Source organism: Dermacentor andersoni, chromosome 7 (assembly GCF_023375885.2).
Source record: "Dermacentor andersoni chromosome 7, qqDerAnde1_hic_scaffold, whole genome shotgun sequence".
Taxonomy (NCBI): domain Eukaryota; kingdom Metazoa; phylum Arthropoda; class Arachnida; order Ixodida; family Ixodidae; genus Dermacentor; species Dermacentor andersoni.
The window spans coordinates 7,389,438-7,406,665 of record NC_092820.1 but is presented as its reverse complement, the minus strand read 5'-3'; the positions used below and the strand labels follow the sequence as shown (position 1 = coordinate 7,406,665).

At 48.2% G+C, this 17,228-nt stretch overlaps 1 protein-coding gene across 2 annotated transcripts in view; it reads left to right on the top strand.

Annotated features, from left to right (window-relative positions):
* The window catches only part of LOC126535593 (sarcospan-like), a 343,164-nt gene that overhangs the window by 234,803 nt on the left and 91,133 nt on the right, over positions 1-17,228 (top strand). For both annotated transcript variants that reach the window (XR_011895599.1, XM_050182413.2), the window contains exon 3: positions 5,061-5,153. Coding sequence is in view for 1 of the 2 variants with exons in the window: in XM_050182413.2 (XP_050038370.1) it covers positions 5,061-5,153 (93 nt within the window). In the remaining variant the exon portion in view is untranslated. The remainder of the gene's footprint in view (positions 1-5,060; positions 5,154-17,228) is intronic.

Here is a 17,228-nt window from a genome sequence, read left to right as displayed (position 1 = left end):
CCTTCCTGCCGCCGCTGCCGCCAAGTGTGGGATGGTCCGCGGTGTCCACCTTTTATCTTGCCGGTCGTCGGCCTGAAGCGCCACGGGAGGATTGGGGCATCACAATGATTTGGTGTGATGATTCTGCGCAGATGGGTCCCAGGTACCGCTCAGACTTTCAGTGAAGTCAGCGATGCGGCAGAATAGACGAAGCTGCAAAAAGAAGAGTCGCAGTTTAGGGTGGTTCCTTCCTGTCGCCGCTGCCGCCAAGTGTGGGATGGTCCACGCTGTCCACCTTTTATCTTGCCGGTCGTCGGCCTGAAGCGCCACGGGTGGATCGGGGCAGCACAATGATTTGGTGTGATGATTCTGCGCAGATGGGTCCCAGGTACCGCTCAGACTGTTTCAGTGAAGGCAGCGATCCGTCAGAGTAGACCAAGCTGCAAAAAGCAGAGTCGCAATTTAGCAGTATTACTTCCTGCGGCCACTGCCTCCAAGTCTTACCAACATCGCTAATACCACTAGTCCATTTTCGCTCACATAAGTTATAACCAACCATTTTTTGAATAATTACTTCTCACGATGTTTTCGCTATCTTATAAAAACCCACCCCTTATGTAATGCCCCTACGGGGGACTTTTCAGGTAATACACTGAAGTGAAACTGAACTGAACTGGAAAACGGTCGCAACATCGGATGAGGGACGGATCCGGACGGGAAGAGCCAAGCTCAAGGCTAGGGAAAGGGGCTGCGTGACGTCCAACAACAGAACCAGATCTAAATCGCGGTCCAGATCGAGATCAAGACCCAAGACCAGTAAGACCGGATCTCTCAGAGCACAGGGGAAAGAGGATCCCAGAGCCCGAAAGGAAAGAGCAACGTCAATGGCGGCGCGTGACCCTTGCAGGTGAGCTTGGTGGACGCGGCTTCCGGGGCGGGTGCGGAGGCAGAGGCTGCTTTTTAGAATAGAGTTAAGAGGCTGGCGCAGATCAGGCAGAGCAATGTTGCATTTATTGATGAAATGAGAAAATTCAGGGAAGAGAACGACTGTTTGAGGAGCGGAAAAGTGCCACGCAGAAAGGAAACCTCGTGAGTTATAAGGGAGGAAAAAGACACAACAATGGAAGAAGACGTAGCACTCACCCCCCTTAAACGTAAAACCGAGAACGCTCCGATCGAAACCGGAGTAAAGAAACCCAAGCCAGCCACGACGTTCCAAGAAAGACGAGAGGAATTTGAACGGAAAATCGAAGCCAGCATAAAACAGAGGGAAACCAAATTTGAAACTAAACTAGAACAACTAAATGTGAGGCTTGAGGCAAAGATAGAGGCGCTAGGAAAGGCGATACTACAGCAAATGCAACAAATTATGGCTGACTTCGAAGGGAAACTAGCAGTATGGGGAGCGCGAACTAGCAGGGCGGGGGGGGGGGGGGGCGGTTAGGACGTCTATCAAGCCGTACAGGCCCCTGGTACCTGCCGAAGGATTGGAAAACCTGTAACGCCGCCATGGACAGACGAAATAGATGTACGATTCGGCAATGGAATTGTAGAGGATACGATCGAAAACAATACATTCTGCAACAACACCTTCAAGACAAAGAAAACCGGGATATTATAACGATGCAGGAAACGCACTGGCTGGCAAAATTGTCGGGGTACAAGTCCTTTGGTACTGCGAAAGGGGAGACGAAGGCGCTAACGACGTTCGTAAAGCAAAATCACTCGGTCTAGCAACACGACACGGAGGTTAGGTCAATCGATCGCATTCTTCTAGAACTCATACCTATGCGGAAAAGGACGGACAGTCTTTTTGTATTAAATATTTATACCAGTCCAAAATGCAGACACCATAAATTTCGAACGCTCTCTAAACAACCCTAGCCATAGCGCACAACCGAGCGGTAGTGATCGGAGGCGATTTTAACGCCTAACACGGGACATGGAGCTACAAAATCGAAACTCAAATCGAAAATCGAAGTCAGGAACCTCTGGCTAGACGCGCAACAGGAAGGCCTGACCCTCGGGATTGACCCATCGGTTCCCACAAGAATAGGTACCAGCGTTTGCGCGGATACTACGCCAGATTTACCATTCACCAAGAACATACGGTACATGCAGTAGACAAATACGCAACACGACTTTGGGAACGATCACAATATACTAGAAATAACGGGAAGGGCAGGACCGCGCAAGACAAAGCGTCGACAACTTAAGATTCTCGACTGGGATAAATTCAGGGAAATGAGGGAGGAGGCCGACGACACGACACAAGGAATTGAGGAATGGACCGAAAAACTCAAGGGAGATGTGGCGGCAGCTACGAAAACTGTCCCGCCGTAGATCCGTAGATTCCATGATAGAGTGTAGATGCCGCGGCCTCTGCGAGATGCCCCGGCGAGCCCGTTCGCCATCAAAACGTCCTTGAAACTTCGTGCTCGGATGGGGCTGCTTGCGCTATGTGACTCCCGGTGCATGGGCGTTGCCGCGAAATCCAGCCCGAGTTCTCAATTTTTGCGGGGAAATGGTGAAAAGACGTTCTAGACAAAATCCAGAATGATTTCCGGCGCCGCGGTTTGCTTTGGTCGGCGGCGCATGGACAGCACGAAAACATTTCGGGGGGGGGGGGCGGCTGGAGCCCCATAAGCCCCCCCCCCCCCCTGGCTACGCCCCTGCATTCCATGGAGATATGAAAGGGCCGTGGGGAGTACTGTTCCGTGGAGGCGGGGCAGCAGTAAAGGCGTTGGATCTGTGGACGAAGCAAACAGAGGTAACACCGAGCAGCGCCAACCCTTCGCCATGGACGGAATGGGTGAGGAAAACCGCCGGTCAAAAATCATCAGGGACATAGTTTAGGGAGCTAGCTTGCGATGTGGCCTGTACCTTTTGGCGAACGATGCGCGCAGTACTCTCGGGCGTGGTCGGTTTCGGTGCGGTATTGTCTTTGCACGATGATGTAGCGGCTTTATTCGGAAGATGGGTGTAATACTTCACAATTCAAAGGTCTTCAGCTTCTTCAGAAAGCCGGCATTCACTTATGGTGCTGTCGATGCTGGTGAAGTCTTGTAAACGAGATGGTTAAAGACTTCGTCTGCTGAGCCATTTAGTAGATGGTTTAGCCTCTCTTCTGCCGCCATTCGGTCGTCCTCCTTGCGGCAGAGGGCAAGAATGTCCAGTATATAGGCCGCGTATGTCTGGTTTGACGTCTGGGCGCGAGTCCCACGTCACTTTCTCGCGGCTCGCTATCGTCCAGCTGACCTCCCGAAAGGTCGCAGAGCTTTTTCTTGCATTGCTCCCAACTTGTTAGCTCCTCACCACATGTCTGAGTACAGACGCTCCACGTGCCTTTCAAGTAGATCACGTTTGCTAACATAAAATTCTGATCACAGCTGTTATTTTCGCTGACACACTCGTACATCTGGAGCCAATCTTCGCCGTCAAGGTTGTCGTACCCATAAACATACTAGGTTCGCCGGGCTGAGCCACGATGACCGTTGGCATGGTGGTCACAGTTATGGTCGCCGTGGTTGCAGCGTCTTCATCAGTCGGCATGGTGGGAGTGGCAAGGCTATGTCCACTTCGGAGCTCCGTTTTGCATCAGACGTACCCGCTCTTCCACAAACCATGTGGCACAAGGCTTAAAGGGACACTACAGGCAAATACTAAGTCGACGTTGACTGTTTAAATACCCTTCCAGAAACCTCGCAACGCTTGTTTCGTGCAAAAAAAAATATTAGGTTTGCGAGAAACTTGTATCTGAAAGGTCCGAATACCTTTTCCGAATTGAAATCTCCCCCCACTCAACCGGGGGAGTGGTGACGTTGCACATGCCATCACGGCCCGTTGCTGCCGCCGGTGAGTAAAACGGCGCCCGAAAGACCGAGCCAACAGGGAGCGGCGGATTCGCCGCTGGAGCTGCTTTTGTGTCAAGTGGCGTAGACCTTTCGGGCATTCCGCGACATCACATGGAATCTGAATTCTTCGCTACTTGCAGTTTGTGCGAGTTTCGCGAGCCAGCAGAACAAGCGCAGCACTGCGCGATCAAGAAAGTAATCAAACGCGAAAGCGGGTGCGGCACAGCGTCAAATGAAAACGTAACCTTTCGACCGCCCGCGTCGCTGTCAACGCTAATTTCAATGAGTTCTTTTTTCTAAGCATGAAATGGGGCTGGATAGGTAGCATTTTATTTCATGTTTTAATCTAATACGATGATGTTTTTTTGCAATGAGTAGTTGAGTACAAGCGACAAAATTTAACTGATGAGTGCTTTCGTCATCCGGCAAGTGCTTGAATGTCCCAGAGGAGTTTCTAATCGCATCCTGCATTTACCTCGATTTCTCGATTATTAAAGCAGCTCTGTTCGCTATAATATTGTCTCCTTAGAGATTCTCCTGCACTAATGTATCACTTTAGCTTGGCTTAGTATTTGCCTTTGGTGTGCCTCTAAAGAAACTGGTAAATCCATTTACAGGTTATGTACAACAGACGGGCAGAGCAGGAAAGTCCCTAACGTAGTCGTCTTCATCCTCAATGTCGTGCTCTTCTTGTAACAATATTATAAAGCACAAGCTTTTTTATTACATTTGAAAAATGATGCGGCATATGGCACAAAATCTGGCAGCAAGCAGCCGCATTGTTGAAATCTCAATCGTGTGAAATGAGCCCTCTAAATATACCATTGCTACGCGGGATATTTCGCTCGAGTCCCAGCACATGAAACAGCCTTGAGACGTTTGTAAGCGCTCTCACTGACCGTCACGCCATGCGTCTTGGAGGCCACGCGCAGGATTGACGGCGGCGGCGCTAGATGGCGTCAAGTGTTATTAGGGAAGTGCGAAAGACGACTTCCGCTGCAGTACACGCCTCATCATTAATTCGTTTTGAAGATCGGATTGCATTGTATTACTATATTGCTTCCATGCTAAACGCATTACCGTCGGCACTCGTCGTTAGATGGGTACTGTGAATTTTAATAAAATGCCCATGCGTCACATTATTCGGGTGCCCTCGAGGGTTAACAGTTCCTACTCTTGTCGCTATCTTTCATAGATGCTTACGTTCTTCTTTTTTCTCACTCGCAGTTGCTGTGCGCAGGAATCATTGGCATCATCGCCGTATACAGCAACAAAAACTACAAGAGCCAGAACAATCGCAAGCCCATCTTCATACTCAAGGTGTGTTGTGGCACGCATTTGTACATAGCTACATACTTTTTTTTATTCTTTGATGCACTTGTTTTGCACAGGTTCGCCTGTTGGCGCTTCATTATTTCTCAAGCAGCGGTCTTACGCGTTGCGTTTCGAGATCCCTCACTGTTGACGGTTTATTGCTATAGAATTACGCGGACACTCGAGACAAGGCAGCTGGGTAAAAAGCCCACAATGCCGACTGCTGCCTGCATCAAAAAGGGCATGATGATAATTTATTGGCATCCTCTTTGAAACGGAAAGGTGACAAATAGTCACCTAGCCTGCTTGAGTTACTCAGGTATGCTATACATGCTTTTCATTCGAGTATTTTGCATACATCTCTTTAACCTATTTTCTCATCCTAAAAATTCTCATTCTTGTACCACCCCCTATGCCTGTAACAGATTTAGTCGTATCTTCTCTACTTTGTGGAGGGTAGCTCTTCCTGCGTTGAGCGTCAGCGTGCCTCATCTGCGTAACAGAGAAGCGGGAACGAAAGAAGGCGACAGCGAAGATGGCGTGAGGAAAGCGGCGAAGGGTACAGTGAAAGCATGATGTGGAAAGGAGTTGAATAGAGTACGTCGAAAGTGTGAGGAGAAAAACAGAAGACTGCGATAGCGAAGAGAGCGTGAGGAGGAAAGCTGAATAAGCCATCTTGAAACACTATCAAATGGCGCTCATGTCCGCGCATACTTGAAGTAAGCATAAAAATCAGAGAGCTGTGGGAAGATTAGCACTAGGTGCCCACATGAAAACCACAAACGAAGCAGTACAGGGGGATATGGGCTGGGAATCGTTCGAAGCACGGGAAGCTCAGAGTAAAATCCTATACTAAACACGTCTGAGGGAATTGGAGGATAACAGGTGGGCAACTAAGGTATTTAAATACCTATACAAAAATATCGTTGACTCACAATGGCGGAAAAGAACTAGGAAGCTAACCAGTAAGTGTGCCAGACACGAGGACGAAGAAATACAGAGCAATAAACGACAGGTTAAAAACGCGGAAGGTAAAAAATTGGATAAATTAAATGGAAAAGAAGCATAGTGCGGAACTATGTCGATACTGGAAACAGCAGATCAGGAAGGAAGCGTTTTATGATAACTCAGGAGGCAGCGCACTACTCTTTGAAGCTCGGTCAGGATGTCTGAGAACGCGGAGCTATAAAAAGAAATTTAACGAATAATACACATGTACTGTGTGTGGTAAATATGTAGAAACATTGGAACACCTCATACTGAAATGTGATGGTATCAATCCCGATGTCGATGAGGCCACAGTCACGCTTCCTGAGGCCCTAGGGTTCAGATAACGATAGTCATGTAAATAAATATGCGGTGGAAATTAGCAAAAGGCGGTTGGAGGATTGGTGGCTCAAAAGCAGAGAGGCGACAAGGTTAAAAGGGTAGGAACACGTATTTAAAGAAAATCGCGAATTTTAATAACACACAACAAACGTAAGCAAAAATAAAAGGCAAAATAAAAAGCTGGGCATAGTGGCAACTGCCATCACCCTGTTTTAAAGGGGACGCTCCTACCTTCCATCCATCCATCCACTTGAGCTTTTCGGGCGAATGGACGTGCTTTTCGGGGCTCCGTGGCGGCCACGAAATCATGTTTTTGTGCATGCTTCGAGCTGGCTTCTGTTTTTGATTTGCTGATTATTTTGCTTTTACCTAAGAACTGGGGGGTTTTCTTTTTTTTAGTCTCGTATTTCGTGTGCGCCTGTGTGTTTCGTGTACATTTGGTTTTCAGTATGGTTAGAGCGTCCTTTCGCGGCACGTGCTTCAACCCGTGCAGCCCGGTGGGACGTTGAGTGTTTGTAGCCTCTAAATGGTAGCTTAAAGTAGAAGGATTAATACCTAATAGTGGTTTTACTGTGCGTGTTTTGGTAGGAAAGTGAGCGTGGCCGCGTGGTTGAGCGTGTGCGAGAGCGTGTCATACCTTGGGTTTCCGCGGCATTCATTGGTTTTGAAACAGTGGTGAGAGTTGCTTTGCGACATTGTGAGGATTTGGATCATGTGCGTATCAGTTTTATAAAAGGCACGTGATCTGCATTATTGTAGTATTATAGTATTTGCATCAGAAAAAGCCGTGCAATACATGGCAAGAAAGCAGGCGAAAGCAGCGAAAGAAAGCAGACCAGAGGACGCATGTGAATGGAGAGGGAACCGAGTCAATCGGCACACACAGTGATGTCGATGCTAGGCTCAAGAAAATGGAGGCTTTCCAGGAAGAGCTTGTCAAACAGGTTGAAGAGCTCAAAAATGAGCTAAATGGAGAGGATAAGAATGGAGGGGGAACCAAGTCAATTGGCACAAACGTTGATGTCGACGCTAGGCTCAAGAAAATGTGGGCTTTCCAGGAAGAGCTTGTCAAACAGGTGGAAGAGCTCAAAAATGAGCTAAACAGTAAGCATAATGCACGGAACGTAATTGAAAAAAGACTTGAAGCAGCCGACGAAAAGCTGAACAGGGTCGCCATTGTGAACGAGAATGGGCCTGACAATGAAACGCAGTCCCCGGACGTAACAGGAAAGGAAGTGCTAGCAAAGTGCGTGGAATGCGTGCAAGGTCGTGAAGGGTTAGCTGGAAAGAGCGGCACCTACCTTAAGGCCGCCACGCGGAAGAACAGGGGACAATGCCCATTGTCGAGTCCGAATCACGCCGAAAAGGCCAAAGGGAAGCAGGGAGAGGTAGGAGAGAGTGAAAGGGTGATTATCGCCGGCAACTCAAACCTGGCTAGGTGCTCAGAAGCAATTGCGGGCAGGGTGAAAGGTGATAAAAGAGTGGCGGTAGGGACATTTCCAGGGCGGACAATGGGTTCTGTCATGGAGCGAGCAAAAGAAAAGCTCACGGAAACTGCCCACGTGCACAACCTTGTCAAAGTAGCAGATGGGCTAAATGACGTCCTAAACAGCAAATAGACAGGACTAGCCTAGCGTTTTGCGAAGGGGGTGGACGACTTGCGCGAGCTATCGCCTGAGGTGTACATCATGGCGTGCACGGGGCCGGAAGTGCCTGTACGTTACAGTCACGTACAATGAGCGGCGGCTAATGAGGCGATAGGGAAAATGAGCTGAGAGAAAGGCTTCGAGGTTGTCGAAGTAGCCAGGGAAGTGAGAAGATGTGGTGGTTTTAAACGAAACGGGATCCACTTCAATTACAGGCTGGCACGAGAAGCGGGCTGGTGACTTGGTGGTCGCGCTGTTTTAGGAGGCCCACGGGCGCTTAGAAGGCCAGAGTAGGCAGTGATGAAGACGGTCCCTTAGGGGAACCTTAGAAGAGCATCGCCGAAAAAGGAGGAAAGCATGAAAGAGAGCTTGCCATGCAATAGGCTACATAAGCCAGCAGGGCGGCAGAAGAAAGGAAAAGTGGGCAGAGATTGAGAAGCAGAAAAAATAGAGAAAAAAGGGGTGTATGCGGTTACAGAAACGCACATTGGAGACTCGAAAGAGCCGCTAGTGATTGAGAATTATGTTTGGGAGGGTGTCAAGCTATTGATGGTGAGGTAATCGCACTCTCCGAACCGGAGGGGATGGGGCGACAACAAACCCACCCCGCGTGCGTTTAGTGAGGGTTCGACTGCTGACCGGCGATAAGGTCCACGCCTGATCGACCGTGAACCAGAGGCATGAGACGAGAGGCGACGTAAAACACACACATTCAATTTAATAAAATAAAATCATGTCCGAGACATAATGGGAAAAAAACATGCAAACTTCCAGTAGTGGGTCCTAGCTCGCGGAAGGCGTGCGGGTCACACAACACACGCCCTGACGCCACTCGCGCGACACTAAGCCCACCACGTGGGAACCATTAACACTCGCGAAAAAACAAAAAATCCGTGACACAAATGAAAAATATACGCGACAATAAATACGGCAAACACTACACTAACAGAACATACAAAAATTAACACGCGATGGATAAACAAATGAAAGATTAAACGCGATTAGAAAGGAGAGTCCGGCGGAAAGTTCTGAGAGCGGCCTGGAACACGAGGCTTAAGGCCGGCTTACGCTCGAGCCGCCCATCGCCGCAAGCCGCACCGCACGCTTGCGGTCGCGCGAAAAATTGCACGTATCCAGCACTTGTGTCCAAATTACCATTTACACTGTGTGCACAGTGTATACCTTACACATTGTAAACCGAAATTTGTGCACAAGTGTTCGATATGTGCAATTTTTCGTGCGACCGCACGCGTGCGGTGCGGCTTGCGGCGATGGGCGGCTCGAGCGTAAACAGGCCCTTATCTGGGGCGTGCTTGCCGAGATCCCGATCTGAAGAGCGTCGGGCTGCTGGTACCTCGCTGCCGAAGATCCTGACGGACTTGCACCGTCTGTCGGTCGAACGGCGAAGACTTCGGCCTGGAGGTTTCAGCCTGCCGACCACATCTTCAGCTGTCTCCCGGTGCACGACCCCGCTCCTTCGTCCTCCAAGCTGCTCTGCCGGCTCGCCGAGCCGCCTCGTCCCTCCGCCGCGCTCAGGCGACACACGTGACCAAACAGGTCGTGCGAGCTCGGGACAATGGGAAGCTCTCTTCCCCATCGCCGTTCAAGCGGCGTTGCTGCTGCTGCGGCAATGGCGGCCATATTGAGAGGGGCGCGGTCATGCACTCTGTGACACCGCCCCGACGACAAGAATGTTATTCTAATAACATTCAAACTAACACATAGTCATGCACGCGCACCTTAAGGAGACCGCACTCCCCACGCACTCGAAGGTCACGCGCACAATCACGTCGTCGTGTGGGTCACGGTTCGTGAAGTCCTCCGCACAAGGCACTTCGCCGCGCACATCGCCGCCTCGCTCTCAGCCAGTCAGTGCACTCCGCAACACAACTACAATGCCGGATAAAACAACATTACTGAAAATCAGCTGCTAAAAATTGATGTGATACTGTATTGTTCCCCTTGGGTCGCTTGACTGGCGCAAACCACGGCAGAGCCGGTACGCGCAGTCTACACGGAACACCTATCACACACACACAAAACAAAACATACAAAATAACAGATCGGTGAATTGAAGGGCCGAGAAGTTAATCGCTAATAAATGCAATCAAACAAAAAAAGTTACGTGGCACTTTCAACAAATCTAAAATGTCAACATAGTGCCGGCTGCCCTGCTCACTACCCCCTGCCCTTCAAACGGGCTCGCTGGGGTCGCATTCCTGCCGTCCCCCGAGCTTTCCCGACACATAGGTGGGGAGACGCACTAGCCGCTCCACAGCGACATATCACCTCGCGCCCCGGTTGCCTCCTTTTCGCTCGGTGATTGGGGTACACCGAACCTTGCCGGGTCCTCACCCACGCGCAGCGCCTGACCAACCGGGTGTCACGAAGTGCACGGCTTAGCGGCACCCGCCGCGGCGAATATATCGCTCGCGCTCTCTTTCGCGGCGACGAGCAACGCTCCGCGACCCCCGAGCTCTGTCGACGCCTCCGTGACCTCTGCACCATTTTGCGTGGCCTCTTCCTCACCCTCTGCAATCTGCTAGCGGTCCGTACCTCGTACCTCCGCGGTGTGCGGTAACCCGCCAGCCTCCGCCGCGCCACACACTTCGCCGCCTCTCTCGGCCTGCGATGGCACAATTTGCCTGCGCGGCGGCTGACGTTTTTCGTGGTCGGCTTCTGACCATCGTTACCCGCCACACCGCCTGATTCTCGGAGCACCGGCCTCACGTTCGCTTCGAAGGCCCCGGCGCCCAAGGGCTGAGGCACGAGGTAGGATTCGGGCTGGGCACGAACCTGCGCAAGGCTCACTCCAGAGGGATGAGGTTGGTCAGCGGCGACGGTCGAGCCCGGCAGGCACTCTGTGTTCCGAATGCTCTCGTCACGGCCCTCCCTCGCGCGCAACAGCGCAATTTCCCTCTCTAACTCGAGGACGCGCTGGGAAGACCGTGCCGCATCGCACTCCTCCGCCTCGCGTTGTCGCAGCTCTCGCGCTTTCCTGCGCTCGCGACGATCCGCCTCTTCTTTGGAGCGCATGTCGCGCACAAACTCCCGGAGCGCTGGCCCCTCAAGGCCCATCTGCCTCCCGACGGCCACGATGCGCTCCAATTCCTCGAGGAGTCCATCAGCCATATCTCGGCCTTCTCCCGCTCTCGGCGATAAGCGTCTGTTACGCCCGCTATGCCTCGTGGTCACGGAAGATCGTGGTCAGCAAGTCCTGTCGTGCGGACGCCAGTTGTCAAGAATTGATGGTGAGGTAATCGCACTCTCCGAACCGGAGGGGATGGGGCGACAACAAACCTACCCCGCGTGCGTTTAGTGAGGGTTCGACTGCTGACCGGCGATAAGGTCCACGCCTGATCGACCGTGAACCAGAGGCATGAGACGGGAGGCGACGTAAAACACACACATTCAATTTAATAAAATAAAATCATGTCCGAGACATAATGGGAAAAAAACATGCAAACTTCCAGTAGTGGGTCCTAGCTCGCGGAAGGCGTGCGGGTCACACAACACACGCCCTGACGCCACTCGCGCGACACTAAGCCCACCACGTGGGAACCATTAACACTCGCGAAAAAACAAAAGATCCGTGACAGAAATGAAAAACATACGCGACAATAAATACGGCAAACACTACACTAACAGAACATACAAAAATTAACACGCGATGGATAAACAAATGAAAGATTAAACGCGATTAGAAAGGAGAGTCCGGCGGAAAGTTCTGAGAGCGGCCTGGAACACGAGGCTTATCTGGGGCGTGCTTGCCGAGATCCCGATCTGAAGAGCGTCGGGCTGCTGGTACCTCGCTGCCGAAGATCCTGACGGACTTGCACCGTCTGTCGGTCGAACGGCGAAGACTTCGGCCTGGAGGTTTCAGCCTGCCGACCACATCTTCAGCTGTCTCCCGGTGCACGACCCCGCTCCTTCGTCCTCCAAGCTGCTCTGCCGGCTCGCCGAGCCGCCTCGTCCCTCCGCCGCGCTCAGGCGACACACGTGACCAAACAGGTCGTGCGAGCTCGGGACAATGGGAAGCTCTCTTCCCCATCGCCGTTCAAGCGGCGTTGCTGCTGCTGCGGCAATGGCGGCCATATTGAGAGGGGCGCGGTCATGCACTCTGTGACAGAGGGGTGCAGCAGAATTAAGTCGGAAAGAAAGGGAGGGAGAGTCGGAATGCTCATCCATCAGGGAGCCAAATGAAAAAGAGTAAATTCGAAATGTTAAGAGCATCTTTGGTTGTCAGTTACAATGAATGGGAAAGAAACTTGGCTGTGGGTTACGTATTTATGGACCGGAAATAATTGCACAGAGAAGAATAAAGAGTTAGGTTAATATATGCATATAAATGCACCTTAATATATGCATAAGCGCAAATATTAACGGTTTTGAGAATGGTGCTGAAATTATCCTATTAGGTGACATGAATGCTCACATAAAGGATTTAGATGGTTATACCGACAACAACTGGAAGTCAATGCTAGACCTTTATGGGCAACATAACCTCGTTATCCTGAATGCAGGGCTTGAGTGTGAAGCGCAGATCACGTGGGAAGTGAGAAGTCGGCAATCAGCCATTGATTACTGTCTGATGACAGAAGGAATTCATGATAAGTTAAGAGAAATGGTCATTGATGAGGAAGAGAATAGCAGCATAGGGAGTGACCATAAACGCATCATTTTGAAAATGGGATATGTAGTTGGGAAAGAGACGAAGGAGTGCAAAATGGCCAGTCCAAATTTGAACGCTGAACAAAAAACAAATATAGTCACTAGAATCGCGGAAGAACTTGGTCAATGGCCAAATAAAGAGTGGGAATATACTGAGCTTCTAAGTGTAATAACGACAGAACTACGGAAAGAGAAACAACATATTCGTTAGCAAGGAAAAAAGAAACCGAAAAGCTGGTGGAACAGGGAGATACGGGAAACGAGCGCCGAACGACAGAAAGGATCTTGAGAGCACAGGCAGGCAAAGAAGGCGCAGTTGTCAAAGGATGAAGTAACTAGTAAATGGGAAATATACCGGGAGAAAAAGTATATGGTTCAAATACTGGTGCAAGCAAAATTAAAAGGTGAAATTGAAGGTTGATTACCAGAAATACGTAAGAAAAGGAAGGCCTCACCTAGAATATTTTGGAACCACACAAAATTATTAGGCAGGAAGTCAACAACAATACAACAACATATCCTAGACGAAGATGAAAACAGACTGAAAGGAGAAGCAATAATAAATTACATCCGAAAAATAACAGCCGAGTCTTTCCAAGGCAATGCGAGGTTGTGTTTGAAGAAAAAAAGAGAATTAAGAGACCTAGATGGAAAAGGAGCTGGTGCTGACAAATTTCAACTGGAAGAAAGCCAAAGAGAAAATTCCTAAGCACATAGCCACAGGGCATGAGCAGCTTCCCGTTAGCCTGATTAATAAACTAGGACCAAAAAGTAAGGAAACTCTGGTGAAAGCAGCGGAAGAAACATTAAAAGATAGACGAATACCAGACATTTGGCGACAACACATAATGAATTTAATTTATAAAGGTAAGGGGGAGAAAGATAGAATTCACTCGTATAGACCGTTGACCAATTACATCGGTAATATACAGGCTAGCAATGTAGGCAATCAAATTAAAGCTTCAAGCATGGGCACCGAATAATGGCACTTTGGGAGAACTTCAGAATGACTTCAGAATAGGTAGGCGGTTAGATTATAACTTATTTGTTCATACTCAGTGTATTGAAATATCAAAAGTAGAAAGCAGACCGTTATATGTGGCCATTTTAGACGTGACAGGAGGCTATGACAGCGTAGACCGCAACATTTTGTGGGATATTCTGGAAGAGGAAGGTTTAGGTGACGATTGTCTACAGCTTTTGAGATAGATTTACCTAGAAAATACCGTTTGCGTTTAATGGGAATGGATGAGGAGCGAGGAGAAAGTTCATATTAACAAGGGACTGAGGCAGGGGTGCCCTTTATCCCCACTGCTGTTTATGATGTACAGTCGCGGACAGAATAAAATGGACCACGGGATCTCCGAAAACGTTCAATTCCCGAGCAGCCTGTAGCAGTAACCAGTAAAACTGCCCACGACAACGTTGTTAGCATATTCTAATCGAGGTCCAAAATGCAAATACCAGATTGCGTTGTGAGGTTGCGGAGATATTCCGCTTTTTCTTAGATTTCATGGTCCATAATATTCTGTCCGCGACTGTACATGGTGAGGATAGAGAGGGCGCAAGAAGGAAGTAATATCGCATTTAATCTTTCATACAAAAAGGCGGGTACAGTAGTAGACCAGCAGCTTCCAGGTTTGTTTTATGCGGACGACATTGTGTTGCTAGCTAATAAGGAAAGTGATTTGCAACGTTTGGCTAATATCTGTGGACAGGAAGACAACAATTTAGGTTTGAAATTTAGTGTTAGAAAATCAGGTGTTATGGTATTCAATGAAAACAGTGAGCATGCAGTGGCGATACAGGGCCAGGAAATACCTTGGGTAACAGAATATAAATACCTTGGTATATGAATAAACGAAGGCAATAGATATATGGAAACACAAGAAAAAACAAAAACGCTGAAGGGGAAGAGAAGTGCTGCCATAATGAAGCACAGAGCGCTATGGGGATACAATACGTACGAGGTGCTCCGAGGTACGTGGAAAGGTGTAATGGTTCCAGGACTTACTTTTGGAAATGCGGTTGTTTGCTTTAAATCAGGGGTACCATCAGGACTCGATGGGAACCAAAGGTCAGTCGGTTTATTTATTTATTTAGTACCCACAGTGCCCATTCAGGCATTACAGCGGGCGATGATGAAGAAAGAAGCATAAAAATTGCAGGCTTGCATAAATTTGTGTAGGCCAACAACACATTATTATACGCCGACAAAAAAAGCACACAACCAAGTTGCGCGCAGCCACGACGGACACAGGCACGTTGCAGATGTCACATGTCGCATGTCAAAAAGGGTACATAAAGCACAATGATTACAAAGACTCATAATGAAAAAGCAAAAAAAAGCTAGGCGAATAAAAAGTTTCAAAAAAAAAAACACAATGCGGCGATTAAGATACAGTGCGACAAGGTAAAGAAAGAGGCACTAAAAGAAAATGTCATTTGCAACTGGGATTCCTTACAGGCCATGATGATTGCTAGACGTACACGCAATATTTATCAAGCCTTAGGGATCAAAAGATTCTATTGCTTTTAATGCAGAAAAGAACTTGTTAGGACAAGACATTCCTACAACTGAGGAAGGAAGTTGGTTCCACTAACTGATGGTTCTTGGGAAAAAAGAGCTGCTAAAGGCCGATGTATTACATTTGTATTCTCTTATCTTCTGTTCATGATCTTTGCGTGCTGATGTGTAGTGAGGCTGGTTTATGTACACGTCACGCGGAATTCGAGTATGAGAGTGATATACGCTGTGTAAAAGCTTCAGTCGAAACGACGCTCTGCGAGATTGCCAGTTTAACATTGCCTTAGATTTAGTTGCACTAAACTGCCTGTCATACATTGCTATATCTAGTACATATCTTGCCGCCATGGACTGAACATTTTCTAGTCTTTCTTTGTTAGTTATTGATGAAGGGTCCCACACAGAGCATGCGTATTCGAGCTCAGATCTTACATATGACTTATATAGTAACTCCCGGGTTTGTTGTGGAAACGCACGTGTATTTCGTCGTAACAATCCTAAGCTCCGACAAGCTTTGCCTACGGTATAATCCACGTGCCGATTCCATGATAAAGAGGGCAAAAGTAAACGCCTAGGTATTTATATTCAGACGCCATTTTTACTGGAGAGCAGTTTATCGTGTATTCAAATTTTCCAGGATTTTTTTTTTTTCTGGAGAACCACATACACACCGTTTTCTCGAGATTCAGTTTCATTTACCATCGCTCACACCACTCGTGTATGGCATATAAGTCGTTTTGAATTACGAAGCAGTCACTTTCAGATGTAACTTTACGGTATAATATACAGTCATCGGCAAATAACATAATATGGGACTGTATATTTTCATTAATGTCATTGATATAAAGTAGGAAGAGAAAGGGCCCCAGAACTGACCCCTGAGGTACCCCTGACGTAACATTAGTTATTGCAGATTGTTCGCCGTTTACGACTACATATTGTCGCCTCTCGCGTAAATATTCGGCGATCCACGCAATAACTTGGGGATTAATAATAAAACTGGTTAGTTGTTGCAGTAACAGGTAATGTGAAACGGTGTCAAACGCTTTTTGAAAGTCAAGAAAAATATACTCGACCGATGATTTGTCATCCAGGGCAGCCGCTAAGACATGTGTGAACTCTACCAGTTGTGTGACGTATGATAATCCTCGTCTAAATCCATGCTGATTTGAGTTAAATAAAGAATTGCTATCTATATATTTGACTACTGCAGTATATAAAACATGCTCTAGAACTTTACTGCACACAGAAGTTAGTGAATGGGACGGTAGTTATTAATAACGTTGCGCGGGCCAGTTTTATGTATAGGAGCAACCGATGCCATTTTCCAATCAGCCGGAAGTAAACTTTGTTCCAAGGACTTCTCAAAAATAATTTGCAAGTACATTGACATTATATGAGAGTAAGACTTCAACATAAAATTGGGTAAACAGTCAGGGCCCACAGCTATTGCACAATTTAAATCACGAAGCAGTAATTCAATGCCCCAAGCTTCGATCACTATCTTAGGCATGGGTGTGGATTCGTGTTTCAACAATTTCAGATATTTTCGCGAATCTGTTGGGGCAGAGAACACTGATGTAAAATAAAGATTGGACAACTTGGCCTTTTCTGTGCCGTCGCAAATTGTAACATCGCCATCGGTCAAAGCGGGGATAGAAATGTCTTTTTTATTTCGGTTTATATGTTTTGGGCGATTTCAATGCCAAGGTAGGCAAGAAGCATGCTGGAGACAAGGCAGTGGGGGAATATGGCATAGGCACTAGGAATAGCAGGGGCGAGTTATTAGTGGAGTTTGCAGAACAGAATAATATGAGGATAATGAATACCTTCTTCCGCAAGCGGAATAACCGAAAGTGGACATGGAGGAGCCCGAACGGCGAGACTAGAAATGAAATAGATTTCATA